General features: G+C 45.3%; 1 protein-coding gene across 1 annotated transcript in view; it reads right to left on the bottom strand.

The window, feature by feature from the left end:
• Positions 1–6,277: 6,277 nt before the first annotated feature.
• The window catches only part of LOC306698569 (ankyrin repeat domain-containing protein SOWAHA), a 12,610-nt gene continuing 1,387 nt past the window's right edge, over positions 6,278–17,500 (bottom strand). The window contains exons 3-5 of the mRNA XM_079162931.1: positions 10,621–10,693; positions 8,255–8,350; positions 6,278–7,062 (exon numbers count right to left, since the gene is read on the bottom strand). Of these exons, the coding sequence (XP_079019057.1) occupies positions 6,914–7,062; positions 8,255–8,350; positions 10,621–10,693 (318 nt within the window). The 3' untranslated portion in view covers positions 6,278–6,913. The remainder of the gene's footprint in view (positions 7,063–8,254; positions 8,351–10,620; positions 10,694–17,500) is intronic.

Below are 17,500 nucleotides of genomic sequence, written 5' to 3'. Positions count from 1 at the left end.
TCTAATATCTGAATGGTGTGCAGCAGAATGCGTGTTGCTGATGCTGTTTTTCCGTTAAGCTAGTTAGCCTAGCCTCCCAGAACACTTGCGGAGCCTCAGCTGTTGTCTCCTTGTGAGCGCAGGAAACATTATCTTTCCTACAATTTAAGCTTCTACATTTTCCAAATGCACTAGTATTATTCAAACGTGTTGTTCGGTTTGTAAGCCTCGTACCGAACGGTTTAATACGAATACGTAACGTTATGTAGTTACAGCCCAAGAAACGAATAATAACCCTCGCTGTGGCGCCATCATGTGGTTATAAGGTGGTATTTCAGCAGTGAAGGTATAAAATGCTCGGCCCGCCACTGCCAAAGAGACTCCCGGTCTAAACTGGATTCATTTACATCACTAGACTGGCTGCTTTATGAGTAGATGTACTCAGATACTTCAGTAAAAGTACTTTGTTAAACTACTGTGTTACAGGTCTGGGGGGGGCTCCTCCATCAGGTCACATGGTTCACGTCTGTAGACTGAGTCTGCTCCAGTCTCACCGTCTAGTGATGATCGATCAGCTCTGACGGATCAATATCGGAATAAGAAGCTTAGATGTTGATCCTCTTAGTGAGGCTGATCCTGACTCGATTACCCATAATCCTCTGATGACACTTTAGTCCCGTTATACACACAAACACTTTCTCTGCTTCACTTTCTAAAGTGACATTAATATGATGTCCGTATATTTACTATAATTATATACTTATATACCTGTCAGAGCTCAAAGCAGTAGAAGACGTACCTGAGACATTCAGGTGAAGAAGACTTCACTTCACAATACAACAAAAAGACAACGAAAAGACGAGACAAGGACGAGGACAAAGTCAAGACCAAGACCAAGACCAGACAAGAAGAAGACGAGACGAGGACGCAGACAGAGACGGAGACGAGACGAAGACGACACGAAGACGAGATGAAGAAGAAGACGAGACAACAAAAAGACAAGACGAAGGCGAGACGAAGACAAAGTCGAGACAAGGACGAAGTCGAGACCAAGACGAGCCCAAGACGAGACCAAGACCAAGTTGAGACGAAGAAGAGAGGAAGACGAGACCAAGTCGAGACGAATTTCATGTAAGATTATTCGTCTTCTAAAATGAAATATTTTTTTGTTGTATCTGGACATATTTAATATAATCTGAATATATTTAATATAATCTGAACATATTTAATATAATCTGAATATATTTAATATAATCTGAACATATTTAATATAATCTGAATATATTTAATATAATCTGAACATATTTAATATAATCTGAATATATTTAATATAATCTGAATATATTTAATATAATCTGAATATATTTAATATAATCTGAATATATTTAATATAATCTGAATATATTTAATATAATCTGAACATATTTAATATAATCTGAATATATTTAATATAATCTGAATATATTTAATATAATCTGAATATATTTAATATAATCTGAACATATTTAATATAATCTGAATATATTTAATATAAACTGAACATATTTAATATAATCTGAATATATTTAATATAATCTGAATATATTTAATATAATCTGAACATATTTAATATAATCTGAATATATTTAATATAATCTGAATATATTTAATATAATCTGAACATATTTAATATAATCTGAATATATTTAATATATTGTTTTAACTGGACAAGCTTGACTAAAACTAAATCAGCTGCTCATGGATCCAGATATTAGAGGTCAGAGGTCACAGTATTTATACTTCTCATTGATGACATCATCCTGTAAACAGAGTGACCTCAGAGATGATGATGAAGATGATGATGATGAAACTCTGCTGAAGAAAATCTCGTCCAATTACACGACAGAATAATTGTGGTCTCAGGACTGTAATGGGGTCTAAAGCCGTCCTCCCTGAGATAATCCTCCTCCAGATAAAGACCTCATCACATGGTGAGCTCCTCAATCACAGGAATAAGAAGTTAATCTGGTCCTTCAGGAGGAGGAGGGGGAGGAGGAGGAGGAGGGGGAGGAGGAGGAGGAAGAGGAGGAGGAGGGGGAGGAAGAGGAGGAGGAGGAGGAGGAGGAAGAGGGGGAGGAGGAGGAAGAGGGGGAGGAGGAGGAGGGGGAGGAAGAGGAGGAGGAGGAGGAAGAGGGGGAGGAGGAGGAGGAGGAGGAGGAGGAGGAGGAGGAGGAGGAGGAGGAGGGGGAGGAAGAGGAGGAGGAGGAGGAGGAAGAGGAGGAGGAGGAGGAAGAGGGGGAGGAAGAGGAGGAGGAGGAGGAAGAGGAGGAGGGGGAGGAAGAGGAGGAGGAGGAGGAAGAGGAGGAGGGGGAGGAAGAGGAGGAGGAGGAGGAAGAGGGGGAGGAGGAGGAGGAGGAGGAGGGGGAGGAAGAGGAGGAGGAGGAGGAAGAGGAGGAGGAGGGGGAGGAAGAGGAGGAGGAGGAAGAGGGGGAGGAGGAGGAGGAGGAGGAGGAGGAAGAGGGGGAGGAGGAGGAGGAGGAGGAGGAGGGGGAGGAAGAGGAGGAGGAGGAGGAAGAGGGGGAGAAGGAGGAGGAGGAGGGGGAGGAGGAGGAGGAGGGGGAGGAGTGAGATCTTGTGTGACGACATACATTAAGATGTACAGACCCGTTCTTCATCATCATCATCATCTTCATCATCTGTGATAGATATTCAGACTGATCCTTTATGGAGGTTTACTCTGAGTCCCTTCAGATACAGGATCAGGCTGCATGAGGCACTTCACCAATACTTCACCAATACTTCATCAATACTTCACCAATACTTCACCAATACTTCATCAATACTTCACCAATACTTCATCAATACTTCACCAATACTTCACCAATACTTCACCAATACTACATCAATACTTCACCAATACTTCACCAATACTTCATCAATACTTCACCAATACTTCATCAATACTTCACCAATACTTCACCAATACTTCACCAATACTACATCAATACTTCACCAATACTTCATCAATACTTCACCAATACTTCACCAATACTTCATCAATACTTCACCAATACTTCATCAATACTTCACCAATACTTCATCAATACTTCACCAATACTTCACCAATACTTCACCAATACTTCACCAATACTTCATCAATACTTCACCAATACTTCACCAATACTTCACCAATACTACATCAATACTTCGCCAATACTTCGCCAATACTTCACCAATACTTCACCAATACTTCATCAATACTTCACCAATACTTCACCAATACTTCATCAATACTTCACCAATACTTCATCAATACTTCACCAATACTTCACCAATACTTCACCAATACTTCACCAATACTTCATCAATACTTCACCAATACTTCACCAATACTTCACCAATACTACATCAATACTTCACCAATACTTCGCCAATACTTCACCAATACTTCACCAATACTTCACCAATACTTCACCAATACTTCATCAATACTTCACCAATACTTCACCAATACTACATCAATACTTCACCAATACTTCATCAATACTTCACCAATACTTCACCAATACTTCACCAATACTTCACCAATACTACATCAATACTTCACCAATACTTCACCAATACTTCACCAATACTTCATCAATACTTTACCAATACTTCATCAATACTTCACCAATACTTCATCAATACTTCACCAATACTTCACCAATACTTCACCAATACTACATCAATACTTCACCAATACTTCACCAATACTTCACCAATACTTCACCAATACTTCATCTGCTCCTCTGTCATTGGTTCAGTGACGACAGCACCGCCGACATAAATAAAAACAACCTGCTCATTTACATAATCACTAAACCACAGGAAGCCTGCAGCTGGTGAAATCTATCATCTCGTGAACCAGACAGAGAGACCGGAGCCTAAAGGAGCTCTGATTCCACCTGTCATCTCTCACAAAGGTCTGCTGGTCTGTGGGGGACTCTGTGTGGAGGACTCTGTGTGGGGGACTCTGTGTGGAGGACTCTGTGTGGAGGACTCTGTGTGGAGGACTCTGTGTGGGGGACTCTGTGTGGGGGACTCTGTGTGGAGGACTCTGTGTGGGGGATTCTGTGTGGAGGACTCTGTGTGGGGGATTCTGTGTGGAGGACTCTGTGTGGGGGACTCTGTGTGGAGGACTCTGTGTGGAGGACTCTGTGTGGGGGACTCTGTGTGGAGGACTCTGTGTGGGGGACTCTGTGTGGGGGACTCTGTGTGGAGGACTCTGTGTGGAGGACTCTGTGTGGAGGACTCTGTGTGGGGGACTCTGTGTGGGGGACTCTGTGTGGAGGACTCTGTGTGGAGGACTCTGTGTGGGGGACTCTGTGTGGAGGACTCTGTGTGGAGGACTCTGTGTGGGGGACTCTGTGTGGAGGACTCTGTGTGGAGGACTCTGTGTGGAGGACTCTGTGTGGGGGACTCTGTGTGGGGGACTCTGTGTGGAGGACTCTGTGTGGAGGACTCTGTGTGGGGGACTCTGTGTGGAGGACTCTGTGTGGAGGACTCTGTGTGGAGGACTCTGTGTGGAGGACTCTGTGTGGGGGACTCTGTGTGGAGGACTCTGTGTGGGTCTGCGTCTGGATTAAGGAACGTTCCATTAGAGGAGAATGCAAACTGCAGCTCAGGGTGTTCAGGGTGTTTTGGGTGTCTAAGGGGTTCAGGGTGTTCAGGGTGTTTTGGGTGTCTAAGGGGTTCAGGGGAATCTGGGGGTTCAGGGGGGTTTGGGTGTTCAGCTCAGTGGCGGCAGCAGAACCCACATGGACCAGGAAACAGGAAACAGGAAGCAGGAAGCAGGCCCTCCTGTCTTTAAGGCACGGGTGTCAAACTCAAGGCCCTCGAGCCGGATCCGCCCCCCCACCTCATGTTATGTGGCCCACGGATCCTCCAGCAGAAGAAGGTTTTAAAACCAGTTAAAGGTGAAGTTAGACCTGATGACCCCTCAGTGGATGAGAACGTTCGTGAGCACGTTGAAGACTTTAAACGTCAACACGGAAGCATTTTAAGCTTTGAACAAAGTTCTTGTAATAACTTGTGTTTGATGATATTTGTTACTTTCTTTAATAGTTTGATCTTTGATAGAGTCGTGTGTGTTTCTTAACCCTAAATTAAAAGGATTTAAGTTATAATAACAGAAATGTGCTTAAATATATTTTTACACTTGAATAAACAACAATGAGATGCAGAGAACGTTATTGAGCGATATGTGAGGAGTCCGTCACACACGGCTTCACGTGTTCATCAGTTCATAGTTCAGTTTATTAGAAACAGAATATTACAAGAACAACAACGTTTAACACGTTTAAGATCTTTGTTCTATAATTCTGAACTAACAGCAGCAGAAGAAGAAGAGTTCAGATATTTGATTGAAGTAAAAGTGCTGATTCCACCACCCTGAACCCCCTAAACACCCAAAACCCCTGACCACCCTGAACCCCCTAAACACCCAAAACCCCTGAACCTCCTGACCACCCTGAACCCCCTAAACACCCAAAACCCCTGAACACCCTGAACCCCCTAAACACCCAAAACCCCTGAACCTCCTGACCACCTCACAGAGACTTGTCCTCACAGAGACTTGTCTTCAGAGACTTGTCCTCACAGAGACTTGTCCTCACAGAGACATGTCTTCAGAGACTTGTCTTCACAGAGACTTGTCTTCACAGAGACATGTCTTCAGAGACTTGTCTTCAGAGACTTGTCTTCACAGAGACATGTCCTCACAGAGACTATGAGACCAGTATTGTCTCCGTCCTGCTGCATGCAGTGACACATCAAAGGGCTGTAAACCTTTGATGTGTCCCCTCAGCTCATTAGGCCCCTCCCCTTTGACTGGTGTCATGGTGACAGCCGTCTTGGCCCGAACAATGACCCGATGTTCTCTTTGTGAGAGGTCACAGCTGTGGGGAAACATGGAGGTCAGGGGTCATCACATTGTTGTCCCATCAAGGAGGAGGGGCCCTGAAGGCATCACCCCCCCCTCTTTGTGTCCCATCATGAAGACTCCTTCTGAACAGGATCCATTCTGATGGTTGTGTTGCTAAATAGCTGCTGATTAGCTGAGGAGGTGAAATGAACGGCTGTTGATGAATCGGTTCAGATGAAAATCTGAATCATCAGATTCATTTAAATGATGAAAACTGACTCAGTGCTGAACATTTAGACTCTGGAGGTCCTTCAACAAAGAAACACAAACATCCTCCATCACTCTTCTTCTACACTTTATTTTATTACTTTGTTTATTTACATCTGTAGATTTCAACTAAATTCACCAAAAATCACCGTTACATAATGCCTCATTTGCATATTTAAACATCACATGTCAGTAAACGTGTAACACAGTAAATCCTCCTCTTGATGTGATGAAGAGGTGAAGCTTCATGATCTCTCTGAGTTCATGTTTTATTCTAAATGTGAGTAACTGAACTAAACGTCTCTTTAAAGGACGTTTTCTCTGATGATGATAAATCTTCAGCAGCTCACACACTCATCTATACATGTATTAATAACAACATGGAGGAAATGGATTTATTATTATAGAGTGATACAAAGAAATATTAAAAACTTAAATATGTCAACAAAATGAAACTAGAAATTTAAACCTGGTTTTATATTTAATATTCAGATTTATGTTATGTGTTTATGTCATGAAATTAGTTCATAGATAATGCCTCATTTACATATTTAAACAACATTTCAGAAAACAGTTAAAAGTGATGAACTGGAGAAGTTTAATGGAGGTATTATTAGTTTTACCTGTAGTCTCCTCTTGAGACATGAAGACGTCTCATCATGAAGTTTTAAGTCAACACGGACGTCCCGGACGAGACGGGACAGAAACTGTCCTCATGATGAGCAGGACGGATGTCCATGCTGTGGGGGGACGAGGGTATCTGGTCTCATCAGGACCACTAAGTCACAGCTGGAGGTCCAACACGTCCTGAGAGACGGACGGAGACAGCGTTCCAAACTCCAGGTTCATCGGTCCCTGACTGCGAGAGCGAGACAGCAGCAGAGACGGCAGAGCGTAACGCTGCGTCCGTCTCCTGAGGACAAACGTCCCACCTGAGGACACAACTGATCAATGAGTAATGCTGTTCTAGACGTGATCAATAAAACTGATCCAACTTTGTTCTGTTATGATTAATAAGTGATGATGTTTGATTAATTCCAGAATAATAAATTATACATCATATTAAAGTATATTGTATACAATTTAATCACATTATATTGCATTATGTAAAATAGTAACATAGCGCAATAACGTAGCGCAATAACGTAGCGCAATAACGTAGCGCAATAATAACGTAGCGCAATAACGTAACATAGCGCAATAACGTAGCGCAATAACGTAACGCAATAACGTAACATAGCGCAATAACGTAGCGCAATAACGTAACGTAATAACGTAGCGCAATAACGTAACATAGCGCAATAACGTAACACAATAACGTAATGCAATAATGTAATGCAATAACGTAATGCAATAACGTAGCGCAATAACGTAACGCAATAACGTAACGCAATAACGTAACGCAATAACGTAGCGCAATAACGTAGCGCAATAACGTAGCGCAATAACGTAGCGCAATAACGTAGCGCAATAACGTAGCGCAATAACGTAACGCAATAACGTAACGCAATAACGTAGCGCAATAACGTAGCGCAATAACGTAGCGCAATAACATAGCGCAATAACGTAACGCAATAACGTAGAGCAATAACGTAGCGCAATAACGTAGCGCAATAACGTAGCGCAATAACGTAGCGCAATAACGTAACGCAATAACGTAACGCAATAACGTAGCGCAATAACGTAGCGCAATAACGTAGCGCAATAACGTAACACAATAACGTAGCGCAATAACGTAACGCAATAACGTAGCGCAATAACGTAACGCAATAACGTAGAGCAATAACGTAGTGCAATAACGTAGCGCAATAACGTAGCGCAATAACGTAACGCAATAACGTAGCGCAATAACGTAGCGCAATAACGTAGCGCAATAACGTAGCGCAATAACGTAACGCAATAACGTAGAGCAATAACGTAACGCAATAACGTAACGCAATAACGTAACGCAATAACGTAACGCAATAACGTAGCGCAATAACGTAACGCAATAACATAACGCAATAACGTAGCGCAATAACGTAGCACAATAACGCAACGTTACGTTACATTACAACACATTATATAATATTATATTACATATAATCTGAACAACATAAACTGATGATGATGATGGTTGTTGACCTGATGGAGCTTCAGGTCTGATGAAGACTTCGGTGCAGCCGCTCCAGTAGTGGACCGCCGTCTTCCCGTGATAATCTCTGATGTTCCTGTTTGCATCTGATGGAAACGAGAAGGAGAAGAAGATGGTTTGTGTAGTGTATTCACGAGGCGAACGCACATGTAGTGTTAGTTACTTTATTCGGCCATGGAAAACTCTCAAGTCAGTACTGCGCATGCGCGCTAAAGTTACTATGAAAGGACGGTGTTCACCGAGGTCCAAAAAGCATTGGTCCTCATTTCAACCATATAACGTAATGTGATCAATACACCAGTTTGCTTTCTCTCTCTGACCTCCACACTCAACACGTCTCTGTGGAGAGCTGCTATGAAATGTTAGCATGACTTCATCTTCATGTTTCAGACAGCAAGTCGCCTCCTCACGCTCTTCTTCTACAACGATGTGAGCGGAGTGAAAAGCTCATGAAGACTCACATTTAAATGTGTTTGAGGACTTTGAAATGTTTTTAAATGTCATAATTCAAACGTCCAGAGACGCAGAGGAGGAGGATGATGAAGATGATGGTCCGGTTTAGTTTACTCAGCATGAAGTCCTCCTCATACAGATCGTGTGTCTCTGATCCGAGACGTGATGGAGAGTAAACATCTTCCTCATGTTTCAGAGACTCATTCCAGACACTTCAAAGCCCACCAGCTCCTCTGAACCCTTTAAACTGAAACCAAGAAACTAAACTTCATGAAACGTCCTCTTCCGTTAGAGTAGACGTCGATTCTTTGATTTATTCTGCTGTCAGACAAACATCCTCACTATGCAAACCTATAAAGCATCACGTAGACCTGCAGACTACACGTAGACCTGCAGACTACACGTAGACCTGCAGACCTCATGTGTGAACATGTAGACCTGCAGACCTCATGTGTGAACATGTAGACCTGCAGACCTCATGTGTGAACATGTAGACCTGCAGACCTCATGTGTGAACATGTAGACCTGCAGACCTCATGTGTGGACATGTAGACCTGCAGACCTCATGTGTGGACGTAGACCTGCAGACCTCATGTGTGAACATGTAGACCTGCAGACCTCATGTGTGGACATATAGACCAACTCTGAGTCTGAGGCTCAAACTGAGGAGAGGGGAGCCGCCGGAGGTCCACCGGGATCATCATGAGACGGCCGAGTGTGTCTCATTAACACAATATGAACTGTGTGTGTGTGTGTGTGTGTGTGTGTGTGTGTGTGTGTGTGTGTGTGTGTGTGTGTGTGTGTGTGTGTGTGTGTGTGTGTGTGTGTGTGTGGACTTGTCAGTCGGTCTTTTGTCTGATCTGCATCGCTGCAGAGTCTCTGGAGCGTGAAGAAGAAGAATCCCTCAACATTTGAATTTCAATTTTCTACGTGAATATGAATAAAATCTTCACTCAGTTCAACGAGTTCAACAAAGAATATTGTTTATGATCAGCTGACGTCTTCAAATCAAACGTTTCCTTTATGTATCTGAATGTTGTTACAGTCACACATCGTCTTTGTCTCCTTCCCTCTCGTCTTTGTCTCCTTCCCTCTCGTCTTTGTCTCCTCCTGTCTCGTCTTTGTCTCCTTCCCTCTCGTCTTTGTCTCCTTCCCTCTCGTCTTTGTCTCCTCCTGTCTCGTCTTTGTCTCCTTCCCTCTCGTCTTTGTCTCCTTCCCTCTCGTCTTTGTCTCCTCCTGTCTCGTCTTTGTCTCCTTCCCTCTCGTCTTTGTCTCCTTCCCTCTCGTCTTTGTCTCCTTCCCTCTCGTCTTTGTCTCCTCCTGTCTCGTCTTTGTCTCCTTCCCTCTCGTCTTTGTCTCCTTCCCTCTCGTCTTTGTCTCCTTCCCTCTCGTCTTTGTCTCCTTCCCTCTCGTCTTTGTCTCCTCCTGTCTCGTCTTTGTCTCCTTCCCTCTCGTCTTTGTCTCCTTCCCTCTCGTCTTTGTCTCCTTCCCTCTCGTCTTTGTCTCCTCCTGTCTCGTCTTTGTCTCCTTCCCTCTCGTCTTTGTCTCCTTCCCTCTCGTCTTTGTCTCCTCCTGTCTCGTCTTTGTCTCCTTCCCTCTCGTCTTTGTCTCCTTCCCTCTCGTCTTTGTCTCCTCCTCTCTCGTCTTTGTCTCCTTCCCTCTCGTCTTTGTCTCCTTCCCTCTCGTCTTTGTCTCCTCCTCTCTCGTCTTTGTCTCCTTCCCTCTCGTCTTTGTCTCCTTCCCTCTCGTCTTTGTCTCCTCCTGTCTCGTCTTTGTCTCCTTCCCTCTCGTCTTTGTCTCCTTCCCTCTCGTCTTTGTCTCCTCCTGTCTCGTCTTTGTCTCGTCAGTCTCTCAGGAGCCTGGTGGTTTTGTAGGGACCTGGTCTTCAGGTGGACTGACTCACTGTGTGTGTTGATGAGGGACAGGACGATGTGCTGGTGACCGTGGATGGAGGCCAGGTGGAGAGCTGTGTATCCCTGGAAACAACACACAGTATTATGGTCTGTCTCACAGTAACATAAATCATACATACATACACATATATATATATATATATATATATATATATATATATATATACTGTATATACACAGAGAGGAGGAATGGTTTCTTGTTTCCTTCCCAGTTTTTAATCATCTCCATGTGAAAGTGATTAGCTAAGAGGAACCATAGAAGAAGAAGAAGAGTCCTGTCAGCTGAGAGGAACCATAGAAGAAGAAGAAGAGTCCTGTCAGCTGAGAGGAACCATAGAAGAAGAAGACGAGTCCTGTCAGCTGAGAGGAACCATAGAAGAAGAAGAAGAGTCCTGTCAGCTGAGATAAGAGACTCCATCAGTCTGACAGAAGCTCTCCATCATTTGTTCACATTAACACCAGCGAGTCCCAGAGGATCCCGATCTTCTGTCAGAGAGTTCAGTTCGGCTCAGGAACCGGAGACGGTTTAGAAGTCGGAGGCGATTAAGAGAAACGCTGTGTAGTTTACATGAAGTCTCATCAGCATGTGGACTCTAAATGGGCTCTGGAGGCGGTTTGATGAGCTGTCACATGATACCGTCACATCTCCGCCTGTCACACATTAACTGGATGAATATATCAGACATGATCACAGTCTGTCTCTCTGTTTGGACAAATAGCAGGTAAACATCTCAGGTCCTCATTATCACCAGACATCAACCTCCGCTTCTTTAAAGAGAAGCCAGAGCTTCACGTGTTAGAGCTGCATTCTCTCTAGTGTCCACCAGGGGGCGACTCCTCTGGTTGTATAGAAGTCTATGAGAAAATGACTCTACTTCTCTCTTGATTTATTACCTCAGTAAACATTGTAAACATGAGTTTATGGTCTCAATCTCTAGTTTCAAGTCTTCTTCAATACAGCATGATGTTCATTTAGTAAATGATGGTCCATTTAGAGTCACACAGACCATAAAGCAGGGGATGCTTTAGGGGCGGGGCTACACAGTGATTGACAGGTCTCTACCAGAGACGTATACGGCGTCTCTACGTCACTCCTCCTCAGTCCAGATGTGGTCACTTCCTGTTCACTGGTTGATAAAAAACAACAACATGGCGATGGTTGTAATCCAAGATGGCGACGGCAAAATCGACGAATTTGAGGCTTCAAAACGTCCAAAAACCAACGAGTGTCGTCATGACGACTACGTCCTCTTCTGCTCATCAGACGGTAACATGAAGACGTAAACACTCGATCTGACATTCTGTTGAAAGGTCCAGCTGCTTTTATGTGTTCAGCTGCCTTTGAGCTTCCCTTTAGAGGTAAAGGCCACAGCAGGAGGTCCTGATCAAGGCGAGGCCTGGGTCCTGATCCTGGGTCCTGATCCTGGGTCCTGATCCTGGGTCCTGATCCTCGATTGATCCACGATGAAGCATGGTGTTCACACAGTCTAACTGATTGTTTTATTTCATGTGAAAAGCAATTCTTATTTACCTAGGCTAGCACTTTCCCTCTGCTTTCAGCTTTTGTGCTAAGCTAGGCTAACCACGCTGAAACTCCTTTCTGATCCGGACAGAAAGAAAAGAGGGAAGTGACTCTGTCATGGTTACATCAAGGTGGAAACATTGATCAGTGTCCCCGGTTAATGAATAAATAGATAAATAAATATTCATTTTCCAAATCTCATCACACCGACTGGTTACTCGTTTTTGAGAATCTTAATCACTGAAATAAATGTTTGATGAATAAACCAGCGGTGTAATTGTAGCGCACTGGAATATTTAATTTCATATTTCTTGCTGATGTAGTATCACGGTGTCTATGTAAAATCATTTGCTTTCAATATGTGTTTAAGTTCATTCATATTTGTATTACTGCGCTGTCGCTTTAAGAGAGTTGAAAAAAGAACGTGATGTATGCAGGCTGAAGAAAAGACGATCTTGTGCTTAACCGTGGGATCGTAAATAAAAGTTGCCAAACGAAGATGGACGTGTTGTTGGATAATCGTACATTTAATATTCCAGGCTGATCAATCTTTGTTTACCTTTTTTTCTTACGTCTCCGTGCTTCCACTGGTTACCCCTTGTTTAACGTCACATTGCTATGAATTGTGGGTAATTCCCTCAGGCAAAGTCTGCAGAAATGCTGACTTACAGAAAGGGTTAATAAAGAGCTCAAAATGTCTGAAAGAGACTCAAACAATCGATGACATGACAGACGGACAGAAGTAAACGGGCTTTGGTTTAACACAAACCCACTTCCTGGTTTAACACAGACCCACTTCCTGGTTTAACACAGACCCACTTCCTGGTTTAACACAGACCCACTTCCTGGTTTAACACAGACCCACTTCCTGGTTTAACACAGACCCACTTCCTGGTTTAACACAAACCCACTTCCTGGTTTAACACAAACCCACTTCCTGGTTTAACACAAACCCACTTCCTGGTTTAACACAGACCCACTTCCTGGTTTAACACAGACCCACTTCCTGGTTTAACACAGACCCACTTCCTGGTTTAACACAGACCCACTTCCTGGTTTAACACAGACCCACTTCCTGGTTTAACACAAACCCACTTCCTGGTTTAACACAAACCCACTTCCTGGTTTAACACAGACCCACTTCCTGGTTTAACACAGACCCACTTCCTGGTTTAACACAGACCCACTTCCTGGTTTAACACAAACCCACTTCCTGGTTTAACACAAACCCACTTCCTGGTTTAACACAAACCCACTTCCTGGTTTAACACAGACCCACTTCCTGGTTTAACACAGACCCACTTCCTGGTTTAACACAGACCCACTTCCTGGTTTAACACAGACCCACTTCCTGGTTTAACACAGACCCACTTCCTGGTTTAACACAGACCCACTTCCTGGTTTAACACAGACCCACTTCCTGGTTTAACACAGACCCACTTCCTGGTTTAACACAAACCCACTTCCTGGTTTAACACAGACCCACTTCCTGGTTTAACACAGACCCACTTCCTGGTTTAGTTTTACTTCCAATATTTCATGTGCACTCCCTTTTTTCAGGTTTTTCACCGTAAATAAACGGTTTGATCTCGTAGTGATGTCGATGAGTTCCCAGGTCAGATACAAAATAACAGTCAAAACTAATCAGACCAAAGTTGAAAGAAATCTTTTGAAAAGGTTCATTAAAACATGACTCACCCCCTTCAGAGAGACGAGCCGAGAGAGAAGACAAAGACAAACGGAGAGAAGAAGGAAAGCTGAGTCAGAGCTCCAGGTCTTTGAGTAGAACATGTTTGAGGTTTCTGGAGCTACAAAGGTTCAGAAACTCACATGCTGGCGATGACGGACGGTCGAGGAGGAGGACGGAGAGGATGAAGAGAGAATTAAAGATGTTTAGTCAACTGCGTCCTAAACATGGAAATCACTCTGAAACGAGAACATATTCTAACTACTCGATGCTCTACAGCCTGAAGCTGCTGCTCTATCTCTACTGTGACACATTCAGAATGAAGCACACAGGATGCTCAGTTTGAATCTCAGACTCACAAACATTGAGGTTCAGGTATTTAAAGCTGTGCAGAGAGAAAATCCTCCACAGAAGCATTGAAGCTATTTATCTCCTCTTAATGCCGCTCTATGGATTATTGATTTTTGATTTGCTCGCTGCTCTAGCTGAGGGTCTTTTTATCGGAGCCATTACCTCCTTAACGATTAGAGACTAGAAGTTAATTATGTAATTATGGAGCCAATCAGTGACTTGTCTGCTTTGCTTTGCTCTGGTGGGGCTTAAACATTATCTCCTGTGTGCACATCATCAGCAGCGAGGCAGCTGCGGAGCAGAGGAGATTAACACTTAGAGAGGCAGATGCTAAATTGAATTCTCCAGGCCCACGGCTGTCTGGGAAGCCATTAAGTAATCACAACATTGCCCCTTTCGAATCAATCCACTGCACACGGCCGCTCTGTGTGTGTGTGTGTGTGTGTGTGTGTGTGTGTGTCAAATGGCATATTTTCCCTCCATTTCTATCGACTGTGAAAGCAAAAAAGAGAAACAAAGAAACAACCGATCTTTAAATTCAGGGTCTGTTCACACCTGAAACAAAAAGCTGTGGCTACGGTGTGTGAATGTGGCTGTTAGTCCTGATGGGCAGGTGGCACCTTGCACGGCAGTCATCAGTGAATGAATGGATGTGAATGATGACATGTAGTGTTAAAGCACTTTGAGTGGTCGAGAGACTACAAAAGAACCATACAAACACAGTTCATTTACCACCTACGCCTAGTCGTCACAACGTAAGTCCTGTCTCATCGTCTAAGTCCCATCATCACAACATAAATTACATCATCTTCTACGTCCCGTCCTCATAACCTATAGTACCCCCCGTCAATGCCTCCCATTGACAATAAGTCCCCTCTACAACGTCTACGTCCCCTCTACAACATCTACGTCCCCTCTACAACGTCTACGTCTCCTCTACACCGCCTACGTCCCCTCTACAACGCCTACGTCTGCTCTACAATGCCTACGTCTCCTCTACAACGCCTACGTCCCCTCTACAACGCCTACGTCCGCTCTACAACACCTACGTCTCCTCTACAACGTCTACGTCTCCTCTACAACGCCTACGTCCCCTCTACAACGCCTACGTCCCCTCTACAACGCCTACGTCTCCTCTACAACGCCTACATCCCCTCTACAACGCCTACGTCTCCTCTACAACGCCTACGTCCCCTCTACAACGCCTACGTCCCCTCTACAACTCCTACGTCCCCTCTACAACGCCTACGTCCCCTCTACAACGCCTACGTCCCCTCTACAACGCCTACATCACCTCTACAACGCCTACGTCTCCTCTACAACGCCTACGTCTCCTCTACAACGCCTACATCCCCTCTACAACGCCTACGTCCCCTCTACAACGCCTACGTCCCCTCTACAACTCCTACGTCCCCTCTACAACGCCTACATCCCCTCTACAACGCCTACGTCTCCTCTACAATGCCTACATCCCCTCTACAACGCCTACGTCTCCTCTACAACGCCTACGTCCCCTCTACCACGCCTACGTCCCGTCTACAACGCCTACATCCCCTCTACAACGTCTATGTCTCCTCTACAACGCCTACGTCCCCTCTACCACGCCTACGTCCCGTCTACAACGCCTACGTCCTCTCTAAAACGCCTACGTCCCCTCTACAACTCCTACGTCCCCTCTACAACGCCTACATCCCCTCTACAACGCCTACGTCCTCTCTACAACGCCTACGTCCCCTCTACAACTCCTACGTCTCCTCTACAATACCTACGTCCCCTCTACCACGCCTACGTCCCGTCTACAACGCCTACGTCCCCTCTACCACGCCTACGTCCCGTCTACAACGCCTACGTCCTCTCTACAACGCCTACGTCCCCTCTACAACTCCTACGTCCCCTCTACAACGCCTACGTCCCGTCTACAACGCCTACGTCCTCTCTACAACGCCTACGTCCCCTCTACAACTCCTACGTCCTCTCTACAACGCCTACGTCCCCTCTACAACTCCTACGGCTCCTCTACAACGCCTACGTCCCCTCTACCACGCCTACGTCCCGTCTACAACGCCTACGTCCCCTCTACAACACCTACGTCCTCTCTACAACGCCTACGTCCCCTCTACAACTCCTACGTCTCCTCTACAACGCCTACGTCCCCTCTACCACGCCTACGTCCCCTCTACAACGCCTACGTCCCCTCTACAACTCCTACGTCTCCTCTACAACGCCTACGTCCCCTCTACCACGCCTACGTCTCCTCTACAACGCCTACGTCCCCTCTACCACGCCTACGTTCCGTCTACAACGCCTACGTCCCCTCTACAACTCCTACGTCCCCTCTACCACGCCTACGTCCCGTCTACAACGCCTACGTCCCCTCTACAACTCCTACGTCCCCTCTACAACGCCTACGTCCCCTCTACAACGCCTACATCCCCTCTACAACGCCTACGTCCCGTCTACAACGCCTACGTCCCCTCTACAACTCCTACGTCCCCTCTACAACGCCTACGTCCCCTCTACAACGCCTACATCCCCTCTACCACGCCTACGTCCCGTCTACAATGCCTACGTCCCGTCTACAACGCCTACGTCCCCTCTACAACTCCTACGTCCCCTCTACAACGCCTACGTCCCCTCTACAACGCCTACGTCCCCTCTACAACGCCTACGTCCCCTCTACAACTCCTACGTCCCCTCTACAACGCCTACGTCCCCTCTACAACGCCTACATCCCCTCTACCACGCCTACGTCCCGTCTACAATGCCTACGTCCCGTCTACAACGCCTACGTCCCCTCTACAACTCCTACGTCCCCTCTACAACGCCTACGTCCCCTCTACAACGCCTACGTCCCCTCTACAACGCCTACGTCCCCTCTACAACGCCTACATCCCCTCTACAACGCCTACGTCCCGTCTACAACGCCTACGTCTCCTCTACAAAACTAACACGGTTGAAGATGTTTCTCTGTGGCTTCAGCAGCTGCAGGATTACGGAGGTTAACAATCCTCTGCTGTTGTTTGTTGTGTCGGCAGCCTCTGGCCGGCGGAGGTTAACGCTGTGAACTTTAGAGGCTGAAGGAGTAATTGGAGGAGAAAGGCCTCGTGGGGAGTCCACTGTACGTAACCTCGGGGTTAAACGAGAGCAGGGACGATATAATTGGATAATGAAAAAGCCTCAACAGAGGATGTGTGTGTGAGAGAGTGTGAAGTATGTTTGTAGATCATCTTTCTGTGTGTGTGACTGTGCAGCAGTGTGATATTGTTGCACTATATTATCAACAGGGCCTCGTAAATACTGTATATGTCAT

The sequence above is a fragment of the Pholis gunnellus genome (genome assembly GCF_910591455.1).
Source record: "Pholis gunnellus genome assembly, chromosome: 7".
NCBI classification, from domain to species: Eukaryota; Metazoa; Chordata; class Actinopteri; order Perciformes; family Pholidae; genus Pholis; species Pholis gunnellus.
The sequence above is the reverse complement of the archived record's forward strand: the minus strand, read 5'-3'. Positions and strand labels throughout refer to the sequence as shown.